The sequence below is a fragment of the Siniperca chuatsi genome, linkage group LG17, assembly GCF_020085105.1.
Source record: "Siniperca chuatsi isolate FFG_IHB_CAS linkage group LG17, ASM2008510v1, whole genome shotgun sequence".
NCBI lineage: Eukaryota > Metazoa > Chordata > Actinopteri > Centrarchiformes > Sinipercidae > Siniperca > Siniperca chuatsi.
This window is the reverse complement of record NC_058058.1, coordinates 15,320,675-15,339,586: the sequence shown is the minus strand read 5'-3', so window position 1 is coordinate 15,339,586 and position 18,912 is coordinate 15,320,675. Positions and strand designations below refer to the sequence as shown.

The window sequence follows — 18,912 nt, the reverse complement described above, 5'->3', positions numbered from 1 at the left end:
AGAAGATAGGTAATAAGCAGGGGTTAACACTATGGAAAGAGTCAGAGTGTTTAAATATCTTGGTCTATGGATTGATGAAAAATACACATGGAAAATACACATGGAAAATACACATACACATGGAAGAATCATATTGAAAATATTGAGACCAAATGTAAAAAGGTGTTAAATTTAGAAACACTTGACAGGATACAACACAGAGCACTAAGACTTAGTTTAAGAGCAGTCAGAACCACGCCCATTAATGCATTGCTCGTTGCATCTAGAGAACTGCCTCTGCATCTGAGGAGAACTAAGTTACCTCTAACATACTGGAAAATAATCCAGGGAGGAGGAGAGGGAAACTTAGCATCAACCGTTCTGCAGAACTGTTGGAAATACACAACATTTTCTGGTAAAGGTTTTGGCTGGGACATTAACAAGAAGGTGAAACAGTACAAATTAGATACTATACAACACAGTCCAGCAGTTATCCATAGCAGCATTTCCATGTGGATATTTCCACAACCCAAAGTAAATCTGCAAATATTACAAAAGAGGAGAGAGTGGACAGAGAGGAATAATAATATTGGGTGCATGGTTCAAGAGTATTTGAAGAAAAGTTACTATAATTATCTTAATATTTTTACAGATGGATCAAAACACTGAAATAACGAACATGTAGGGGTGGGTATATACATCCCAGAATCTGACAAAGGAAGTGTTAGAGAATCTCAAACAGGTTATCAGTGTACACAGCAGAAGTGACAGCAAACAGTCTTCAGTGGGTAGAGGAGGTTAAACCCATTAAAGTGGTGATATGTTCAGATTCTGCTGCTGCAATACAAAGTATACAGTCAGGAGAAACAGTCCGAGAGGATCTTTTAATTGAGGTTTATATGAGCCTACTGAATCTGCAGCAACTAGGAATAGATGTTAATTTCTGCTGGATACCAGCACACGCTGGAATAGAGGGAAATGAGATTGCAGATAAACTTGCTAAAAATGCACTGAACAACAATGATAATGACATTTTAGAAATGTGTTTTGGGAGATCAGAAGCAAAGTCACTAACTCATCAGGGAATAATGACATCATGGCAGGAAACATGGAATAACGACAGTAAGGGTAGAGAATACTATAAAATCCAAAGATCTGTCAGAGACAGAAATAATCAAGGTAAATGCAGGAAAGAGGATGTTATCTTTTCTAGGCCAAGACTAGGACACACAGGACTCCTTGTATACCATGAAAAAGTCAGTGTCAGATAAATGTGAGACTTGTAGCTGTAAGGAATCTGTTGAACACGTGCTGATGGGATGTAGGAGGTTCAGTGTAGAAAGAGAAAGACTGAAGGGCAGAGAGTGGAGCATCAACGGTCTGTTAGAGACAGGGGAGAAACAGTTACAGGGTCAAAGGGCTTTATTCAAATATTTAAAAGAAACAGGTATAATATCTAGATTCCCTCCCCCGTTTGTTAGTTTTGGTTAAAGTCATGATGTTACACACTCCGATACAGTAGATGGCGGCATGCACCTTTAACGTTGGTTTGTAGTCCGCCAGTAAATCGAAGAAGAAGCAGAAGAAGAAGAAGAAGAAGACCTCTTGCAGGCTGCTGTGGTTTGCCCCAAGCTAAGCCAGCCACCCCGTAACACTACTGAGAGGTCGGTGGTAGCTAGTTAACATAAACAGCCAGTCTTTATATAGGAGAGGTAGCGTATGACATTTAATGTGGATGGCTGTAGTCATTGGCTAACTTGCTGTAGACAACACATCTGGGAGAAACCTTGAAGCTGCCTCTCCCAGTGTCTCGTTCTCCCTCTAATCGTCAAGATGTCAGCTTTCTCTGAGGCGGCTTTAGAAAAGAAACTATCCGAGCTTAGCAACTCGCAGCAAAGTGTGCAGACGTTGTCGTTGTGGCTCATTCATCATAGAAAACACTCGAGGACCATTGTCAGTGTTTGGCTCAACGAACTGAAAAAAGGTAAGGTTGACATGAACTAGCTAACGTTAGTTCCCCACAATAAACACCGCTAATGTGCTTCTACAAGTCACAAACAAGTTAGGTGTAACGTTAGCCTTTGGCTACAGGAGCTGGCTATCTCTGGCTAAAGCGTTTCTTGTAAATTTCAAACTATTTTAGGTAACGTTCACTTTATTAGACAACGGGTCGTTGTTAGCACAGTAACTGCTGGCGCTAGCCAACTTTCGAGCAATACCAGTTGAAAGGTTTTGACTCAGCAGCATTGTCTAACAGTAACGTGAAGTTAACTTTAAACCACATTATCTAGGCAACGTTGGTCTGTTTGTGTTAGCCACGTTAAGACTATTAAAGATACTCTGTAAATTGACGCTGTGGCTTTCTAAATTTGTACAACATTGACGTTTGCCTTGGCAAACAATAGTAGTCTCAATAGTTCAGCCCTGATACAAGGCAATCAGACTTGCAGATATTAAATGTTTAAATTCCTTAAAGCTGCACCACTAAATAGTCGTGAGCTCCATTGTTAATTTAGAAACTGTAAAGTGAAATGGCTTGCAGTAGTGATGAACCCACAGAGAATTATCACCCAACTCAGCAGTTACTCTCAGCTCTGCAGAGCCTTTTAGCATCTTTCAACTCACTGTTTTTCTCTACCGGCCCGCAAACGCCACTGCCTATTTTGCTGCAGCAACAGGTGGCTGTTTTCAGCAAAAAAAGCTCTGATAAACCCACTGTACTCTGCTTATCCAGCACCAAATGGCAGACTGACAAAGGTAGCAATTAGCTGGTGAACAAAGTGGAGCATTTAGCAACTAAAGAGCCAGATATTTCTCTCAGGAGTTGGTGGAGACCGAAACAGAGCATTCAGGTGGCCAGAATCAGGACTCCAAATGAATGCCAATGTTGCTCCACACCTGTGGGAACAACTGTTAGTTAAAACGTTTGCCATGACATAATAATGTTTTGTTTACAGCTTGTTCGACTGCCAAGAAATCAATTAATGCAGCTTTATAGCGGTTGATATATTTATGACAATTATACAGTGTGAAAGGGGGCCGCTGGTATTGATGAACCTACAGAGAATTATCACCTGACTCTGCAGTTCACCTCAGCTTTATAGTGAGTTTCAGCTCATATTTTAGCTGTCCGGCCTGTGGCTTTACTATTTTTGTTTACTCACACCACTCATAGCGTTGTTTTCTGCTGCAGCAGGCATCTGTTTTCAGTGAAAATGGTCTAAAAACGCATTGTACGCTGCCTTCTCAGCATCAAATGGCAGACAGAAACAGTTAGCGACCAGCTGGTGAATGTAGTGGAGTATTTAGAAGCTAAAGATGTTTCCCTCAGGAGTTGGCGGGGACTAAAAACAGGGCTAAAAGAGAGTGAAAATTGGACTTACATTTGCCAGGTTGATGATGATGTTGCACCGTAACTGCTGGATGTGCAAATAAGCGACTGTTTGCTGACAACTTAAAAGGTGATACGTCAATGTTGTGTTTACAGTATTTGTTTGTGCTGCCCCCAAGTGGCTCAAAAAATCAGTTATTGCAGATTTAAGTTCACCTGACATTGACATTTTTCTCCTGAAAGGTTGCTGTGAAGTTCACCTTTTCTCCAGTGATTTCATTCTTTCAAAGTTCTTCTGTTAATGAACACTTAACACCTGAAATAGGTGGTTCACATGGTATAGCGGATGGTCCTGGATCAGGGCTATCAATAAGTAAACCTCAAATGTGAGCAGTTGGCCAATGCTACTCATGCTAGTCAGATGTTCTAGCTACTGCTGTCTGAGGCTGCTGGGATCGGCCAGCATTTCTTCTGGGATGTAAGAAAACTTTAGCTATGCCAAAAGTGCTTTATCTATCTATCTATCTATCTATCTATCTATCTATCTATCTATCTATCTATCTATCTATCTATATATACATATATATATAAAAATAAAAATGTCTTACACTCTCTCACTCTCTCCTCTCTCAAGCACTGGCAAAAACCTATTCAAGTTGACTAAAGTTTAATATGTCCTTTGAAGCCCCAAAGACTTCAAATGTTCCACTGAAACTATAATGATACAAGATACGCTAAAGTGTCAGTCAGTGTAATACTTAAAGGCTTAGCCAGCAGATAGCATCAGAAAGAATAATATAAACTACATTATTTTGCACTAAAGTTGTACTGTGTCTGATACTTTGACTTTGGCACAGTTTTAAAATCTTATATATATTTTGTTTCCTTGTAAAAGCTTAACTCCATCCAGCAGTTAAGGCAGCACCATGACAACAACATACTATATTACATTTTTTTTTCTCGACAGACTGAATAATAAACAGATTGTGACCTGTGATTTGCAATGTTAATTAGCTATCCAATATATGATTTTATTTTTGTCTCATTGTCACCATGTGTTCCTAATAGGTCTATAAAACATCATGTCACACTGTTTAAAAGTCTTTCACTGCAAAAAAGAATACTGGATGTGTTGAACATTGCTGTGTAACTAAAATGTAATGGGTGGCCTGTGGATTTGTAATAATTTTTTATCAGTAACCTTCTATTGATTACTGTAAGCAAACTAATCCACATTGAATCATAACAGTAAAATGCTGGGTCTAAATGTATTGAGTTGATGCAGTTACAGTTCAAGTACATAATTAAGCTGTTGTAAATATTTTTTTTGAAAAAGACAAGCATGTTGTGTGGATGTCAGGTATTGCTGTAGTTGTAGCTAATACTGGCACACTTTTCCTTCGGGTGCTAGTCAACAAACTAATGATATCTCAAGTGGACGTTATATTTTAAGAGCTTGTCTGAGGTCTGAAAGGAGTGTGCAGTGTTAATAGCCATAGGGATAGCGATGGCACATTTCTCTGGAGCTTTATGCTTTACTCATTTGTACTCTTACTTGCACTTGGTAGATTAAACCCAAATGGAAAAGACACACAAAACAAGTTGTGTGATTAGAGAGAAGAAAGTAAAAATTACTTGTGAAATTAAATTCTTAAACACCCTAACCCTTGGGGCTGATATGTAGCTATAGTGAAGAATGAACTGTGTGACTAAATGGTTGTTACTGGATAGATTTTGTTCTTAATTGTGACTGATAGCTCTGAGATGATTTGCTGCGTTTGCGTTATGTATTAAAGTTACTGTTTAATACATAACGGTCTGGCTTGGTGGGAAAAACATGGCATTGCATTTACAATTTGGTATTTTTTGTTGTAATAATTTCTCACATGAAGAATTAAATCAGTAATAATTAGTTTTAGTAGGTTCATTGATGAATCATTAGTCATTAGCTTATAATGTGCTACCCATGAATTAAAACAAACCTTTTGCGCATTGAAACCTACCACTGTGTCGCTCAGCTTAAAGTTCAATCTTGTAAATCATAACCAAATGCCTCACTGTAATATGTGTATGTGTACATTTGAACGCATGCAGCTCAGGTATCACGCAAGCTGACCTTCCTTTACCTGGCCAACGACGTCATTCAGAACAGCAAGAAGAAAGGACCAGAATTCACCCAGGACTTTGCACCAATCATCGTTGATGCTTTCAAACATGTATACAGGTCCGATTTTTTATTACAAATCATTAATAAGTCTAAATTGTCTATCTGTAAATGGCTCAGGAAAAACGCATTGTTGAGATACCTTATTTAGGACTGGGTATTTGTTTATTGTTTGTCTGCTGCTTAAGTAATGCCATTTTGATTTCAAAATTAACAATACAAGAAATTGTAGTCAGATTTCTCCAATAGTGATTTTGGAAACACTAGAGAATTGATATATGTATTATCACAATTTATACCTGTATTGTCCAGCCCTAACATCAGCTGAATTTCACAAAAGTGTTTAAAGTGTACGTGCCTGTTCTGTCTTGTGTTTTCCTGTCCAGAGATGGCGAGGAGGGCTGTAAGAAACAGTTGGGTCGGGTTTTGTCCATCTGGCAGGAGAGAGCTGTGTACGAGAATAATCTGCTGGATCAGCTCTCAAAAGTCCTGTGTAAGTTGTATGTAACACTAACCTTTACCTGCACAGGCTCCTAAGTAGTGCTCAACACCCAACCATGTCTACATGGTTGCTCTTTACAACAATAAGCATCTGCAGGTTTAAACCTCGCTAGCTTAGTCTTGTAAGACTTCCCTGCATGGTTTTGCATTTTTTAACAACACACAGCTCTTATTAATAGAGCTGTAGGACAGGATAAATTTTGATCATAAACATTTCAGTTGTAAATATACATACACTCCATAGCTGATCAGCTTTATGGCCGGACAGTGAGTCTGAAGCTGTACAGTTGCGGTGTAGTTTATTAAATAAAATGTGCACCATTTCATTTGAGCTAGAAAACAGTACTTCTGTATGTGATGTTTTCTTTGTCTTTTCTTGTAAATCCTAGATGGAGAAAAGAAGGCTAAGAAAAGGCCTTATGAGGAGATCCAACCAGATGATGAGGACTTCGCTTCCCAGAGCTCCCCAGCTGAGCCCCCACAGGTGCTGGCCTAGACAAACAGTGTATCCATAAATACAGGGTGTTAATTAAATTATACTCTTAACCACATAGAGGTAATTTAATGATACGTTTTACAGTTGATACAGCTGCCTCTGGATAGATTTGTATTATAATACTTCCTTTCTTGGCTGCCTCTCCAATATTGTTCACATCTGACACATATTAGCTACTCATTTACCACACCTTCCTTTACTTCTCTCCTCCCTTTGCTCCTCTCACCCCCCTTCCCTGCTTATCATCCTCTCTCTCCCTCAGACAGCAGAGTTAATCCGAGCTCTGCAAGAGCTGGAAAATGCAGCTTCTGGCGACTCAGTGCTGCGTCAGCGCATCTCCTCCCTTCCTGCTGAGGTCCAAGACACGTCACTGCTTCACAGGATCACAGGTAGGAGGCAGGACACAGCACATTATTGTATACTGTATGTATACACCCACAAGTCTGTTCTACAGCTCATTAACACATGTACTTATTAGTTAATAAAGTAATTGTCTTCATGAGTAGCAGGTTGGGATACTGAGTATAAAACTGAAGAGCAGGGTTGACATCTGTGTGGCAACAAATACCTGCCCTGCATAAGTGCCCTTTCTAGAGAATTCTAACAATATAATATAGTGTAGCAGTTACTTATTGAACATTTACTGCAATAGGACACAATATTTGATTTGCCAGTGATCATACCATAGTTATCTATATTATATGATCTCCAGTTGAACCCCCTAGACTGGTCATGTTTAGGCATTGTGCCCTGCTCTCTGTATGCTGTCTGCGCTTTAGATAAGGAATCGGGGGAGCGGCTTTCCCGGCTGGTGGAGGAGGCGTGCATGTTGCTAGCAGACTACAGTGGCCGCTTGGCGGCAGAGATTGACGATAGGAGGCAGCTCACGCGCACACTAACAGTCTTCCTGCAAAGCCAGAAGGACGGCCTGGCCCAGAACGAGCAGAAACTCGAAGTGCGTAAATCACTTTTTTTTTTTCTTTCAAGTACTGGTTGTTTATCTGTGTATGCCTTGTCTACCTCACCTTTTGTGTCATCATTATTGATTCTTGGTGTTCATCTGTCTGTGTAGCTGTGTGCTCACACTTCTTGTCTGTCAACACCCTGAAGTAACATGTCTTTTCATGTATTTCAGCATGTTGCAAACTTCTGCAGAGTGCCTGTTTTGTTGCTGAATCAGACTGTAGATTTCAGTAGAGTGTTAGGCCTGCTGGCATTACAAACAGAGGAAAGATTCCTGATTAGATACACACTTTTCCCTGGTCAGTGGGAAATGTTTGTTCTTTTCGCCTTTGTCATTTCAGTTCAGTTCAGTCTTAAGTCAATGTGTACTTACTTTCCCACAAGGTAAGTATCGACCAAAATACTTGATCTTGAAAAACTTTTTCTCATAGCCATCCTTTTTTGTGGTGACAATAACTGTCCAGCCTTTATCCACAGGATACCAGGAGGATAAAGAATTTCATATTTGTATCTTCACTCAGTCAAGTCTTTTGTAATAAAAAAAATGAAAATAAAAAATAAAACTGATTTTGTGAGTGCTTTTATTTTGCTGCAACACTTGCAGCTCCTGGTGGTACATGCATTGTACAAATTCAATTTCAAAGATAGACTATAATAACAGTATTTACATTTTTTTGTAGTATTGACACACAGTAAATGCTAGCTACACACTCAAGGTTAAATTAAGCTCAATCCAATAGAAGTTGTAGATGTGTTCAAATGGAGGAAAACTTATGTTATGAAGAGGTCAAACCAAAACTACGAAAAGAGACAAGTTTTAGGAATTTTGGTAGAGAGCAGGATTATTTCTCTTAACACTCGATGAGATTTTTGTCAGTATTGATGACATGATGTGATATAATTGGAGGTTTGTGATTCATACTGAACTTGGAAGCCTCCCGTGGCCTGATGAAATGTTTTCTTCTTGCACAACACACCTACACACATCAGCTGTTTGAAAAACATACAATAAGCACATGCGTGCAGCAAAGCAAAGCCCAAGCAGAGATGAAACATTTGAGTGACACTTCATGTTACTATATCTTTTAAGGAGTAAAAATTGTTGATTTATACATGAATTAAGTGGAACCATTTGTCAGTATGACTTGTTCCTTTGCTGGCTGGCCTTCAGCTGTGTGTCACAGCCGTGAAAATTTCATATACTCTAATGGGCCACTAGGATGTAATATGACAACTTCCCTGCAGTTTTGTTGGTGGTCGTTACTACAAAGAGTAAAATAAACCTTATAACTTTGCTTTGTTTATCCTCAAACTCGATTGAAGGAGGAAAGTTATTTTTTGTTTTGGTGACTTTTCAGTCTTTTTAATAGATGGAAGTGAAATTAAACCTTGTGGCAAGTTATTCATCAACCTGAGCTAAACGTAGTGATGCAATGTTTTTACATTCAGTGGTTTGAAAGAGTTAAATGGGTTGCAAGCTTAACAGCCAAACAAATATGTATTTAACATGCTCACACAACCCTTTTCATGTATGTGGTGATGTTTTCAAATTAGACTTGTTTTGTAAGGGACAACACAACATGTTTGATGGAAGTATTTGGCTAGAAATCCAAACTTGTGTTATTAAATTTCAGTTAGCTCTTTAACTAACACCACATTCTGTAATGTACAATGAAATACAAAGTTATCATATTAGTGATGTAACCTTATTTCCATTTTTATGCTGTCTTCATAGACTTAATTCAGATTTTCTAATTACATGATGTCAATCCCTTACTGTCTACTTCCCAAAATTGCTGTTGAGACTTTCATTCAAATTCAAAAATCACAATGTCACTCATTCGTACTATAAGATCGTTGAGCTCTGATGGGACTTTTCTGCTGTGGATCTTTTTCAGGAATACAAACGCAAACTGGCAAGGGTGACCCAGGTCCGGAAGGAGCTGCGTTCTCGTCTGAACAATCTTCCAGGAGGACTCTACAACTCCTCAAACTGACTGAAGTTTTACCTCCTGATCAGATACCTGACCTGACTACTGAAAGATCTCAACATTTTGGAAAGTGTCTGTGTCTCCCTGTGTGGTGACCTGTGGTTCTCATTCTGTCTTCTACAGATTATTTATCCACATGGCTTTTTATTAACAGGAATGTCTTTTTTTCTGTCTGTGAGCTCATCTCTTTGTGTTGTATGTTATCAGTGCATTGTAAATTAAGATTTATAATCATCAGACACAGGCCTCTCACGCTTTGGCCCATCTCATGTTTACTGCTTTAAAGTGGTATGGGTGATGCTGGTGTGATATTTTTGTATTTATAGCGACTTAAGATAATGCACCAGAGTATATCCCCTTAGTGTGATCATTCCCAATAATTTTCAGTGTTTTGGATTGATGTCATAACTTTCTTTTACTATTTCTGTAAATGCATCTGTTTAACTCTTGGTTATAGATTTGCATTGCAGCAGTTGTTCAAGCTGGATCATTGTTTTTATGCAGTGTGATAATGGCCTCTGAAGAGAAAGGTATACTTGTGACACTATTAGGAAACCATATCTGAAGCTGAGTAGTAAGCCATGTCCCTGAAAGTAAATCAATATATGTATGTGAGAGGGGTGTGTAAATCAATGGTCAGTGTACATTTTCAAATTTGCATGTAAATATGATTGGAGTTGTACCTGTAAGTGCTTATGATTTGTATCCATGTCAACATGACTTGCAACATGGTCATTCAGACAAATAACTGAGGTATCTCTGTACATTGATATCTTCATAGTGGCTCAGACCTCCACTGTACTGAAATAAGGAGTGAAGGAGTCTGTTGTCTTGTTTACTGTATCATACTGCTTCATAGATTTATCCTTAAGTCTACTGAATGCTGTGCAGATGCCTCACACAGCTTGATAGGTTTCCAGACTTAAGCTGTTTGTTTTCGTACATATGAAGCAAATTCTTCTTAGAACCAAATAAACAGAAAATGTACAAATCTTTGCAGTCCTGTCTGCAGTATATGGTATTGATTTTGATTGCAATTTAGGTCCTGGCCAACAGGGGGCATAAACGGACGTCCATCAACATGTCGACTTTTCTATGGGGTGCGCTCGTTTTTATGATTTTTTTTTTTACGGAAATGGCTCGGTAATAAGACGGCCCCGCTCGTGAGTTTCCTAGGCGGAACTGTGATCAAACACACCGGAAGTAAACATTATCATAATTTTATTCAATTTTGTCGACGATGTAAACAAGTAGCTGAAGACCATACAATGTATATAATATAAATCACACACACTAATGCGAATTCGTTAGTTTCAGCAAGATAACACTGCGGGAATTGCTAACTAACAGCTAACAGATAAGCTTACAACGGCTTTGCCATTGTAAACATTGCCACTGACGTAACGTACGAACTAACTTGGTTGCGTTCTCTAGCTAGTTGAACGTTTGCTAAGCTAACGCTAAGCTACTAACGGTGTCTTGAGAAGGTCACGTTAACGCAAGTCGCAAAACATCCAACAATGGACAATATCGAAACACCATACGATGATGAGGCTGAATTTATTGAATGCAAGGTAAGCTTGCCATTGTTAGCTTACATGTACTTAATGAAGTCGGCGACTGCTAGGTGTAAGAAAGGAATGCAGCATGGTTTTCACAGAGGGCTTAGTGTCTACAGTCAGTTGCAAGTAAAGTCGATACACCTAGTTATACCTAATATAGTGTAATACAGCAGACCTGAAATAAACCCCTACGTCGTAACGGTTATACTTTTCTTATTTTTTTGCTGAAACAGTTTGAGAGATGTTAATGGTTATTTTAGAGGCTGTAGTTTGTGTTGCTGTTGAACAGTACTGCGGTATACTAAGAGATGTTGCTAATATTTTATCCATCCCATTCATAGCTATAAAGATAGACTAAAGACTGCTTTAGTTTAGCAGTGTGTAACAAACTGGCAACTGACTGTATATCATACCATCTCACGTAGCTATGGTGCTGATTCATTTATGTTTTCTCTTTTAATCCAGGTCTGTGATAAATCCATAAGAGGTAATACCTTGTACAAGATACACCTGACTACACCAGGACATATAAAGGTACACAGCACCATTTAACGTTACTGGTGCAGAAAGCTATGCTATCTGTGAAAGTTGTGTTGAATACTAACAGCTAAAACCCCCAGTGATAGACTTAAAAGTTAATGGTTACTGAGCACTTTACTGTGACTAGTGTTTTTGCCATGACCTGCTGATTTTTCTTTTCATTCAGTCACAGGTTTTCAACAGGTTCAAGATAAAACTCATAGCAGGAAACATGGAGCATCCAAAAGTGATATTTCACTATCTTTCCAAGCCGTTAGCAACATCTGGGGACTTTTGTTTTTTAAAAAGACCTCTCCAGTATTTTCTTTCCGATGTATCGCCTTCTTGTATATCATGTGACCTTACTTACTTCTGTCCTGCCAGCCAAGCACCATGCATCTCGCTATGCCCAATACCAGATCAGTGACAACAACAGGCAGGGTGTCTTACCGAAAATTAATGCTTACCAACATTTGTTTTTTACCATTGTGAAGACTATGTCCTGGTCATCTTGTAGGAGCACCGTGTCTTTGAAGAGTGCACCTTGCAGTAAGTTTATGGCACACAAGAAGGCAACATGTTAACACATTTAGGTCAGACTGACCTATATGACTTGATCTGTGTTTCCCTCATGTTGTCTCACATCCTCATTTGCGGATGATTGTGTTGGACACAACTTGTTTGCAAAAACAGCAGGTGTCGTGTTTTTGAAAAACATGCTGTGTAACTGCTCTGCATCACAAAATGTCTCCTTTCGATTCTGAAGCAGCCATTTGTTTTCTGGAGGCCATCACCTATAGCTGAACTTGTGTTTTTCTTGGTCCACATCAGTCAAGGCTACAACAACACAGCTTATAGCCATGGTTCTTTTTCACACTACATCACCGGAATGGTTGTTGATGGTTTTGTATATGACAACCAGAAATCCTGGATACTTTTACAAGAATATTGGAATGATTTGAGTCAGGTCATCTGGTCAAATGACCTTTGTCATTCTGTGGAATAGTATTTTGTATTTTGTGAGCGATCCTCTTACTTTGTTTGCTGGTCCTTTTTTAGTGGTTTGTGTCATATGGAGGATGTCCTTGAGCCACTGTCCCACATGCACTTTAATGCAATCATGTTCTGGCAATTTTCTGTGTCTGCTTCGTATAGAAACACATGTTTTCCAACTCCTTCTGGAAATTTGCGAGCTTAGGGCCTTGTAAGATTTCTGGAAATGTTCTGCTATGGCTTTGATTTGACCAAAAGCTGAAGCACCACGTGGTAAAGTGCATGTAAATGTCTTTATGTCCTTGCATATGACGGTTTTATGTTTTGGAGGGAGGCAATCACAAGAGACTCTGCAGATTCATGTGTTGGTGGGAAGGTTCGACAGTGGACTTCACACTCAATGCTTTCACACTTTGTACTGCTGGAAAGTCAGGCCTGGAAATCAGATAATAAACATGGAAAATTCTTTGACAACTGAGCATTACAGATGCTAACACCTTGTCCATGCTGTGTAGCAACAGCAACTTATCAGCAGTTTTCAGTCCTGTGTCACTGTATACACTGGATGCGTTCAGCCATAGTACTGCTGTGTGGTCAGCCGTATTTTGGCAGAGCTCTCTGCCCAATACATAATCACTGTAGTTAGGTGCGCAAGCAAAAGTTGCTTGAACATTGGTCCATGTTGTTTGTTCGTCTTGCTCGTGTTGAAGAAAAAGAAAACAGGATACTGCTTCTCTGCATACAGATATCCATCTTCACATTAAGGTCACATAAAGGTGGGGTATGCGATTCTAATCCATCAATACACATCTTTTTTGTCAAATTCAGCAAATATTTCCTCACGGTCCACTAGCTGTCTTTTCAGTGTGTGCGCTGAAAAAAACTCTGCTGTTTGTACACAGCCCTGGCTCTGTAAATAGGAAACAAACAAAGTGGCTCTGACTGAGCCACACAACACTATTCCAGCCACTCCAACCATGATTTGTGTGTCAGGTAAGGTTAAATTACTTGCCAACAGACATTCAGCTTACTTTCTAGTTTGCTAAGATATGCTGCTGTTATGTTAGCTATAGTAGCATGAGAGTTGTGAGTATCACTGTCTGGAGCTGGTTTGCTGGCTCTGGGAAACCATCTCATCCTCTCTGGCTGTAAGCTTTGAAGCAGCAACTGTAGGGACAGTTTTCTAACCCACTAGCTAAGCTAACCCCCAACCTAGCTAACATTAGCTGTATTACTTGCTGTTGTCGTTGTTCGCTCTGTATTTTGGTATTTGTCATGGTATTGGATTTCTCCAGAATTGCATACCCCACCTTCAATATATGCAGTTATGTTTAAAAATAACATTTGAAAAAACTGACATCCAGTAGGACACACTCCTTTATTTCCTTATGCACTCACTATGAAACTATAGTGAGTGTATGAACCGGTGAGGACATGTACCTTTACTGCACCTCAGGTGAGCTGTGGTTTTGGTAAATCGTTATGTGTTACAAAATATGTTTCCATGATATAACCCTTTCTTTGTTTATAGCAGTGGTGAAGTCTAATTAGTGTCCTGTTTACCTAGCACTGATTGACTTAATTTTTATTGCTCTCCTTTCGTTACTGGCAGAAAGAGGATGTCGTTGTTGCTGCGGGTAAGTAGACTTCCATCTTCAGCCTTGTCATTTTGTTCTTTTCTGGCCTTGAGTATATTTGCTGTCTGTTCTGGCAGGTAATTCAGTCCACACACACAAAGTTAACAGAGGTCACTCTGTAATCTGTTGCCTGGTTTTAATGGACAGCATTTTTAGGCTAGATCCGTCAGCAGTTGTGATCCTCTATGAATGGTTATGAACTCAAAACAAATCAAAGGACATGTCATCGTTTGGACTGTATCGCACTTTATTGAAAATGTGTGCGAGCATTTTATTGTCAGATATAAAAACTTGAAATTCTGATCTTGATCTTTACGCTGTAACTAATGCTCTTGTTGCTGTAGCCAGTTCCCAAAATCTTGTGGCGAGCCTTCCCAGAAGAGTGGAGGCTACTATTGCAGAAGATTGTAATGCTTGGTTGTCCACATACATGCCATGTAATGTATGTTGGACTATTATTTGGCACAGTTAGTTTGCAGAGAGTAGTGTCCCCGGTAGCCAAAATGGCTCAACAGCTGTATAAATCCAGCATGTCTGCATGTTTGCCAGACTAATGCAGGTCTTGTAATAAATTAAGTGCCAGAACACACATCCTTCTGGGTCCTGAAACTGGCCAAAGCTAGCCAGAGTACAGCTAACTGTAGCTGATTGTCAGTTCAAATGTCAACATGGATGGCCTGTTGCGTTTTTATCTTGTTAATGGTGAAGGACAGCACCTTGTCTTGGAAGTGGTGAGCTTTTGGTAGTTGAATCATGCTGGGTCAAGAACCTTAATGACTGATGGATAGGCAGCATTTTTCTCCTTCCCTTTTATGTGCTGCACAAAATCGGTTACTTCAGGGTCTACTACTGTAATCCCATAATGTGCACTGGGCTTCTATAATGTTACTGCATAACATTTTTAACTTTGGAGTCTGTGGCCACAGCTGGCTGGCTTTGAGAATGCTCCTCATTTTCTTAGTGGTGCGGTCTCTTGAAAATATATATAGAGCTCTGTTTCGCCATCTGTACATGGAGAGTTTGTGGACAGTTTTACATTTACACAAGTCAGCTACCTTTGTCACCGACAATCTTCTATATGAGTTTGACTTGAGACCTGTTTTTGCACGCTAGCTGAGTGTGTGCCCTCTGCTAGCGTCCTTTGAGTTAACACTATGTTATTCATAAATGTCACTCATTCACCCATTATTATAATGGGCGGCACTTGCACAGAATTAGGCGGTACAGGCCCACTTGTGCCCACATGGCTGCCCCAAAACTTGTAGCCAATTTTGGCAGCTATATAAATCATTCTGGAGCTTGAACATCAATGAGTGCCGCCATCACTCACCAACATCTCTGCGGTTCAACGAAGAGAAGGGTGTCATGGATACCCGTAGGTTGCAGAGGCTCACAGAAAAGCCGATGCGCACACCAAAAGTTACCGTGTTGTGCAACCCTGCACATCAAACAAGCTGATTGTTTGATCCAACATGTTCCTTGCATGTATAAAAGAAACCACAAAAATGTTTTAGAACCACGTCTGTGCACGTTTGCTAATGTGCAGCCTGGGGAAGCATGTTCCAGTTTTACCTGGTTGAAGAATGTGGTATACACTCAAATACAGAAAAATGGGCTTCTGTTTGTTCTGCATGCCCATACTTGAAGTGGACATAACAAATTTTTGCGACTACATTTGGGATTTTTTTTTTGGATGGTAGGAAAAATTATTTTTCCTCTACTGTTGGTAATGTAGGTAACATCGACATTTAGCTGCTTTTGTCATAGGATGTCACAGGAGGCCGAGGCCATAATGCCTCACCAGGCATTACTTCTTTTGCAAAGTAAGTGTTTATATACCTTTAAAATCATCTTGGTCAACATTTCTTTACCTGAAGACATTCACACAGCAACACCAAAGAATCAAGAGATACAGAAGATTGCATCCCACGTTTGTTTCTGCTGATGTAAGTAGAGCAGAATTTAAGGACTGAAGTGTTCAAAGGTGAAACTTTGGAGATCGTACATAAAATGGTTACTCATTTGCAGCAGTCAGATTTCTGATGTCAGTATGTGAACTGGAGAATTCAACCCTTTTGCTGCAGCTACAGTAAAACAGTCTTTGCTTATTACTAAACCTCTTGGCCTGTCATATGCATGTAATATGGGGCCATTCACTAATAAGGCTTGAGGGAGATGGTTGTGACATCAAGTGCATATTGAGGCAATTCATTTTGCAAACACGCAAAATGCATTGTACAACTTAAGTTAGACCATGTACTGTACATATAATACTTTATTACTATAAAACTTCAATTAATAGCCTGGGCTTGTATTTGCTTTAGTCACTGAAGTCAAACTGCCTATATTTGGGACAGGCTTCTATATGGGACAGGCCTTTAATTCCATTCTCACAAAACTCTTGCTCAGCAAAGATGGGAAATATGGTAAATAATCAAGGAATGGACACATATTCTGACTTTATGACCACTTCAAAGGTAGGGAGTCACCACTTTTTTTGTTTCTCTTATTTACCATGCCAGTAAATCTAAATGAGTTATACTTTGGTGCTCATGGTTTCCGTAAAATGAGCTGAACGATTGTATTGTGGAGAATCTAACTGATCTGACGATGTCTAGTATGTCCATATTGACAAAAGTTTAAACATTTATATTTGTATGTGCGATCAAAGCAGCTTAGAACTAGCTCAAGCGGGCGACCCAATGGGATTCTATAAAAACCAGAACCAGTGTCTAATTGAGACCTGCGTTTATTTGTCAAAACGTGGCTTTTAATTGAAGTTTTACGGTATCTTTAAAAAAAACAAACCTCTGTGTTGTTATGTTTTCTTTTGCTAACTACCGGTGTTTGGATTTCTCAGGGCTTGCTGTCAGACAGCACACCTTACCTGTGTTTGAGGACATTGTACAATATCTGGATTACATGAAGCTTGATGAGCCCATCATTGGTGAATAACTTGATAAAAATCTTTAACAATTTTCATGTTTTTCCATGTTAATTTTATCCCCATTTAACTTATTTTCTACTCTATTTCTGAGGTTTGAACTATTTGGATGAAGTGCCTTGTAATGACCCACAGGCAGGCCCCAGATATACATGTAGGCTATGTCATCAGACTGCAAACCTACAAGAAATGGTCCGTCATTTGATTGGACGTAAACACCGGCAGAAATATGTGGTAAAGCATTGTGAACATTTTCAGAAAACTACAGTGGGACTTTTTGAGTATCTGCTTAGCTTTTTAATTAAGAAAATTAATCAAGAACCTTTGTGTTTATGTAGGAATTGAAACGACCAGACTTGGTGACCTGGGATAAACAGTCCATAGTAACCCAAGGAGGAAAGATAATACGAGCCAGAGCAGTGATAATAGAGAGACAGGATGGACGCGGAACTCCATTGGTGGGACATACAGATTTCACTAACCAGACATGTTGAATATTATTAAATAATATGTACTTTTAAAATCATAACAAAAATCATTTTGAGAGTAACATAAGTTGTTTGTTTACTTTTTTGTGTTTCAGCTAATGGCGAAAAAGGGGATGGAGGGCAAATTAAACATCTCAAGAGGTACATTCATACTGTGAATTCTGTGTCATTATAGATATTGGATAAGATACTGCTGAGGTTACAAACAATATTTTCTATGTTTTTGTGGTAACACTGAGGAAAACAATTTAAGCTATGTAAGCTAGGTGTTCTCATTAGCCTGTCTGAGCATCAATAAATGCATAGAAATGTCAGGGTCAAAGTTTCATGAAAAATTGGATGGTATTGCAAAAAAAACTGATAAACATTCCTCAACATGTCAACAAATGATGTACTAGTCAACACACATGTTAAAGTTTTTTTTATTAATGATTATAGCCTGACCGATACAGGAACTATTTTTAGAAAATATGCAAATTAGTCCAAACTTAGTTATGTTTGACTTAAACTATAGGTTTACTCTTGTTCCCTAGTTCCCCCAAAGCATAAGCAAAATGGGGACCGAAATATCTCACAGAGTTTGACCCAACGAGATATGTCATCACACCTACCAGAACTCAATGACCATAAGGATAAGTACTCTCACCGAGGGAGGTATCCCCCAAATACACCTCAGTTCCATTCAGAAGACCCTTACATGTTGAACAGAGACAGACAGATATACCAACGGGAGGACTCACTCAGCCATGACCGCATGGAAGAGAAGCTGTGGAGGGCAAATGAGAAGTACAGCCCAGAGTATATGGATGCAGATTATCGTAGGTATGAAGAGGAATATGTTGAAGATCCACAAAGAAGAGCCGTACTTGGCCTTGGTGGTGTTCCCAGGTATGATTCAAGTGCGGAGATGCCCCATGGCCAGGCTCAGCATGTAGAGTATTACCCAGAAGAGGCTCCTCCTTACAGAAGGCCCTACCCAGAAAGAGATCCGCTGAAGGAGTTCTACTCTGAGGAAGTAAGGCGTGGGCGAGTTCGTTCTGCTGAGAATAAGCCCTCACAGCCGGTGTTCCCAGAAGGTGATAACCACCGGTGGTCTCTGGACAGGGAATCTGGTAGACATGACAGTATGAATATAGCAGGTAGGCAGGGTTCGAGTGAACCAGAGGCCAAGAGGAGGAGCTTTCCCACACCTATAGAGAGTGACCGGTCGCGTGACCATTTGTGTAATATGATCAGAGATTATTGCCACGAAATGAGAGAACCACATCAAGAGGAGGCAGTTTCCAACCCCGGGCCAAGCAGAACAGGACCCCCCACTTCCCAGAGAGGAGTGGAAGTTACCAG

The 18,912-nt window shown here is 39.6% G+C and overlaps 2 protein-coding genes across 6 annotated transcripts in view; both read left to right on the top strand.

Moving 5' to 3' along the window:
• Positions 1 to 1,554: 1,554 nt before the first annotated feature.
• LOC122864519 (regulation of nuclear pre-mRNA domain-containing protein 1A-like) lies at positions 1,555 to 10,417 on the top strand. The gene is made up of 7 exons (XM_044172043.1): positions 1,555 to 1,963; positions 5,405 to 5,534; positions 5,861 to 5,967; positions 6,365 to 6,459; positions 6,734 to 6,860; positions 7,251 to 7,426; positions 9,333 to 10,417. The coding sequence occupies exons 1-7, from the start codon at positions 1,813 to 1,815 to the stop codon at positions 9,429 to 9,431; spliced, it is 885 nt and encodes a 294-aa protein (XP_044027978.1). The 5' UTR covers positions 1,555 to 1,812; the 3' UTR covers positions 9,432 to 10,417.
• A 188-nt stretch (positions 10,418 to 10,605) lies between these two features.
• si:ch211-13c6.2 (uncharacterized protein LOC100000125 homolog) overlaps positions 10,606 to 18,912 on the top strand; it is an 11,275-nt gene continuing 2,968 nt past the window's right edge. Inside the window, exons 1-8 of one of the 5 annotated variants that reach the window (XM_044172023.1) lie at positions 10,606 to 10,999; positions 11,453 to 11,521; positions 14,112 to 14,136; positions 16,997 to 17,083; positions 17,175 to 17,314; positions 17,419 to 17,538; positions 17,664 to 17,709; positions 18,102 to 18,912. The exon at positions 18,102 to 18,912 is cut by the window's right edge and continues 135 nt beyond it. In XM_044172023.1, coding sequence (XP_044027958.1) covers positions 10,946 to 10,999; positions 11,453 to 11,521; positions 14,112 to 14,136; positions 16,997 to 17,083; positions 17,175 to 17,314; positions 17,419 to 17,538; positions 17,664 to 17,709; positions 18,102 to 18,912 — 1,352 coding nt within the window. In that variant the 5' untranslated portion in view covers positions 10,606 to 10,945. Of the gene's footprint in view, positions 11,000 to 11,452; positions 11,522 to 13,736; positions 13,956 to 14,111; positions 17,084 to 17,174; positions 17,315 to 17,418; positions 17,539 to 17,663; positions 17,710 to 18,101 lie in introns of those variants that run through there. The other 4 variants (XM_044172022.1, XM_044172025.1, XM_044172026.1 and 1 more) reach the window with 4 other exon arrangements.

Excerpts from the sequence above, each read along its gene's own strand:
- LOC122864519 (XM_044172043.1), top strand. The coding sequence starts at position 1,813 with ATGTCAGCTTTCTCTGAGGCGGCTTTAGAAAAGAAACTATCCGAGCTT. Across the intron at positions 1,964-5,404 it reads GCTCAACGAACTGAAAAAAG|CTCAGGTATCACGCAAGCTG; the intron begins GTAAGGTTGACA and ends GAACGCATGCAG. Across the intron at positions 5,535-5,860 it reads GCTTTCAAACATGTATACAG|AGATGGCGAGGAGGGCTGTA; the intron begins GTCCGATTTTTT and ends TTTCCTGTCCAG.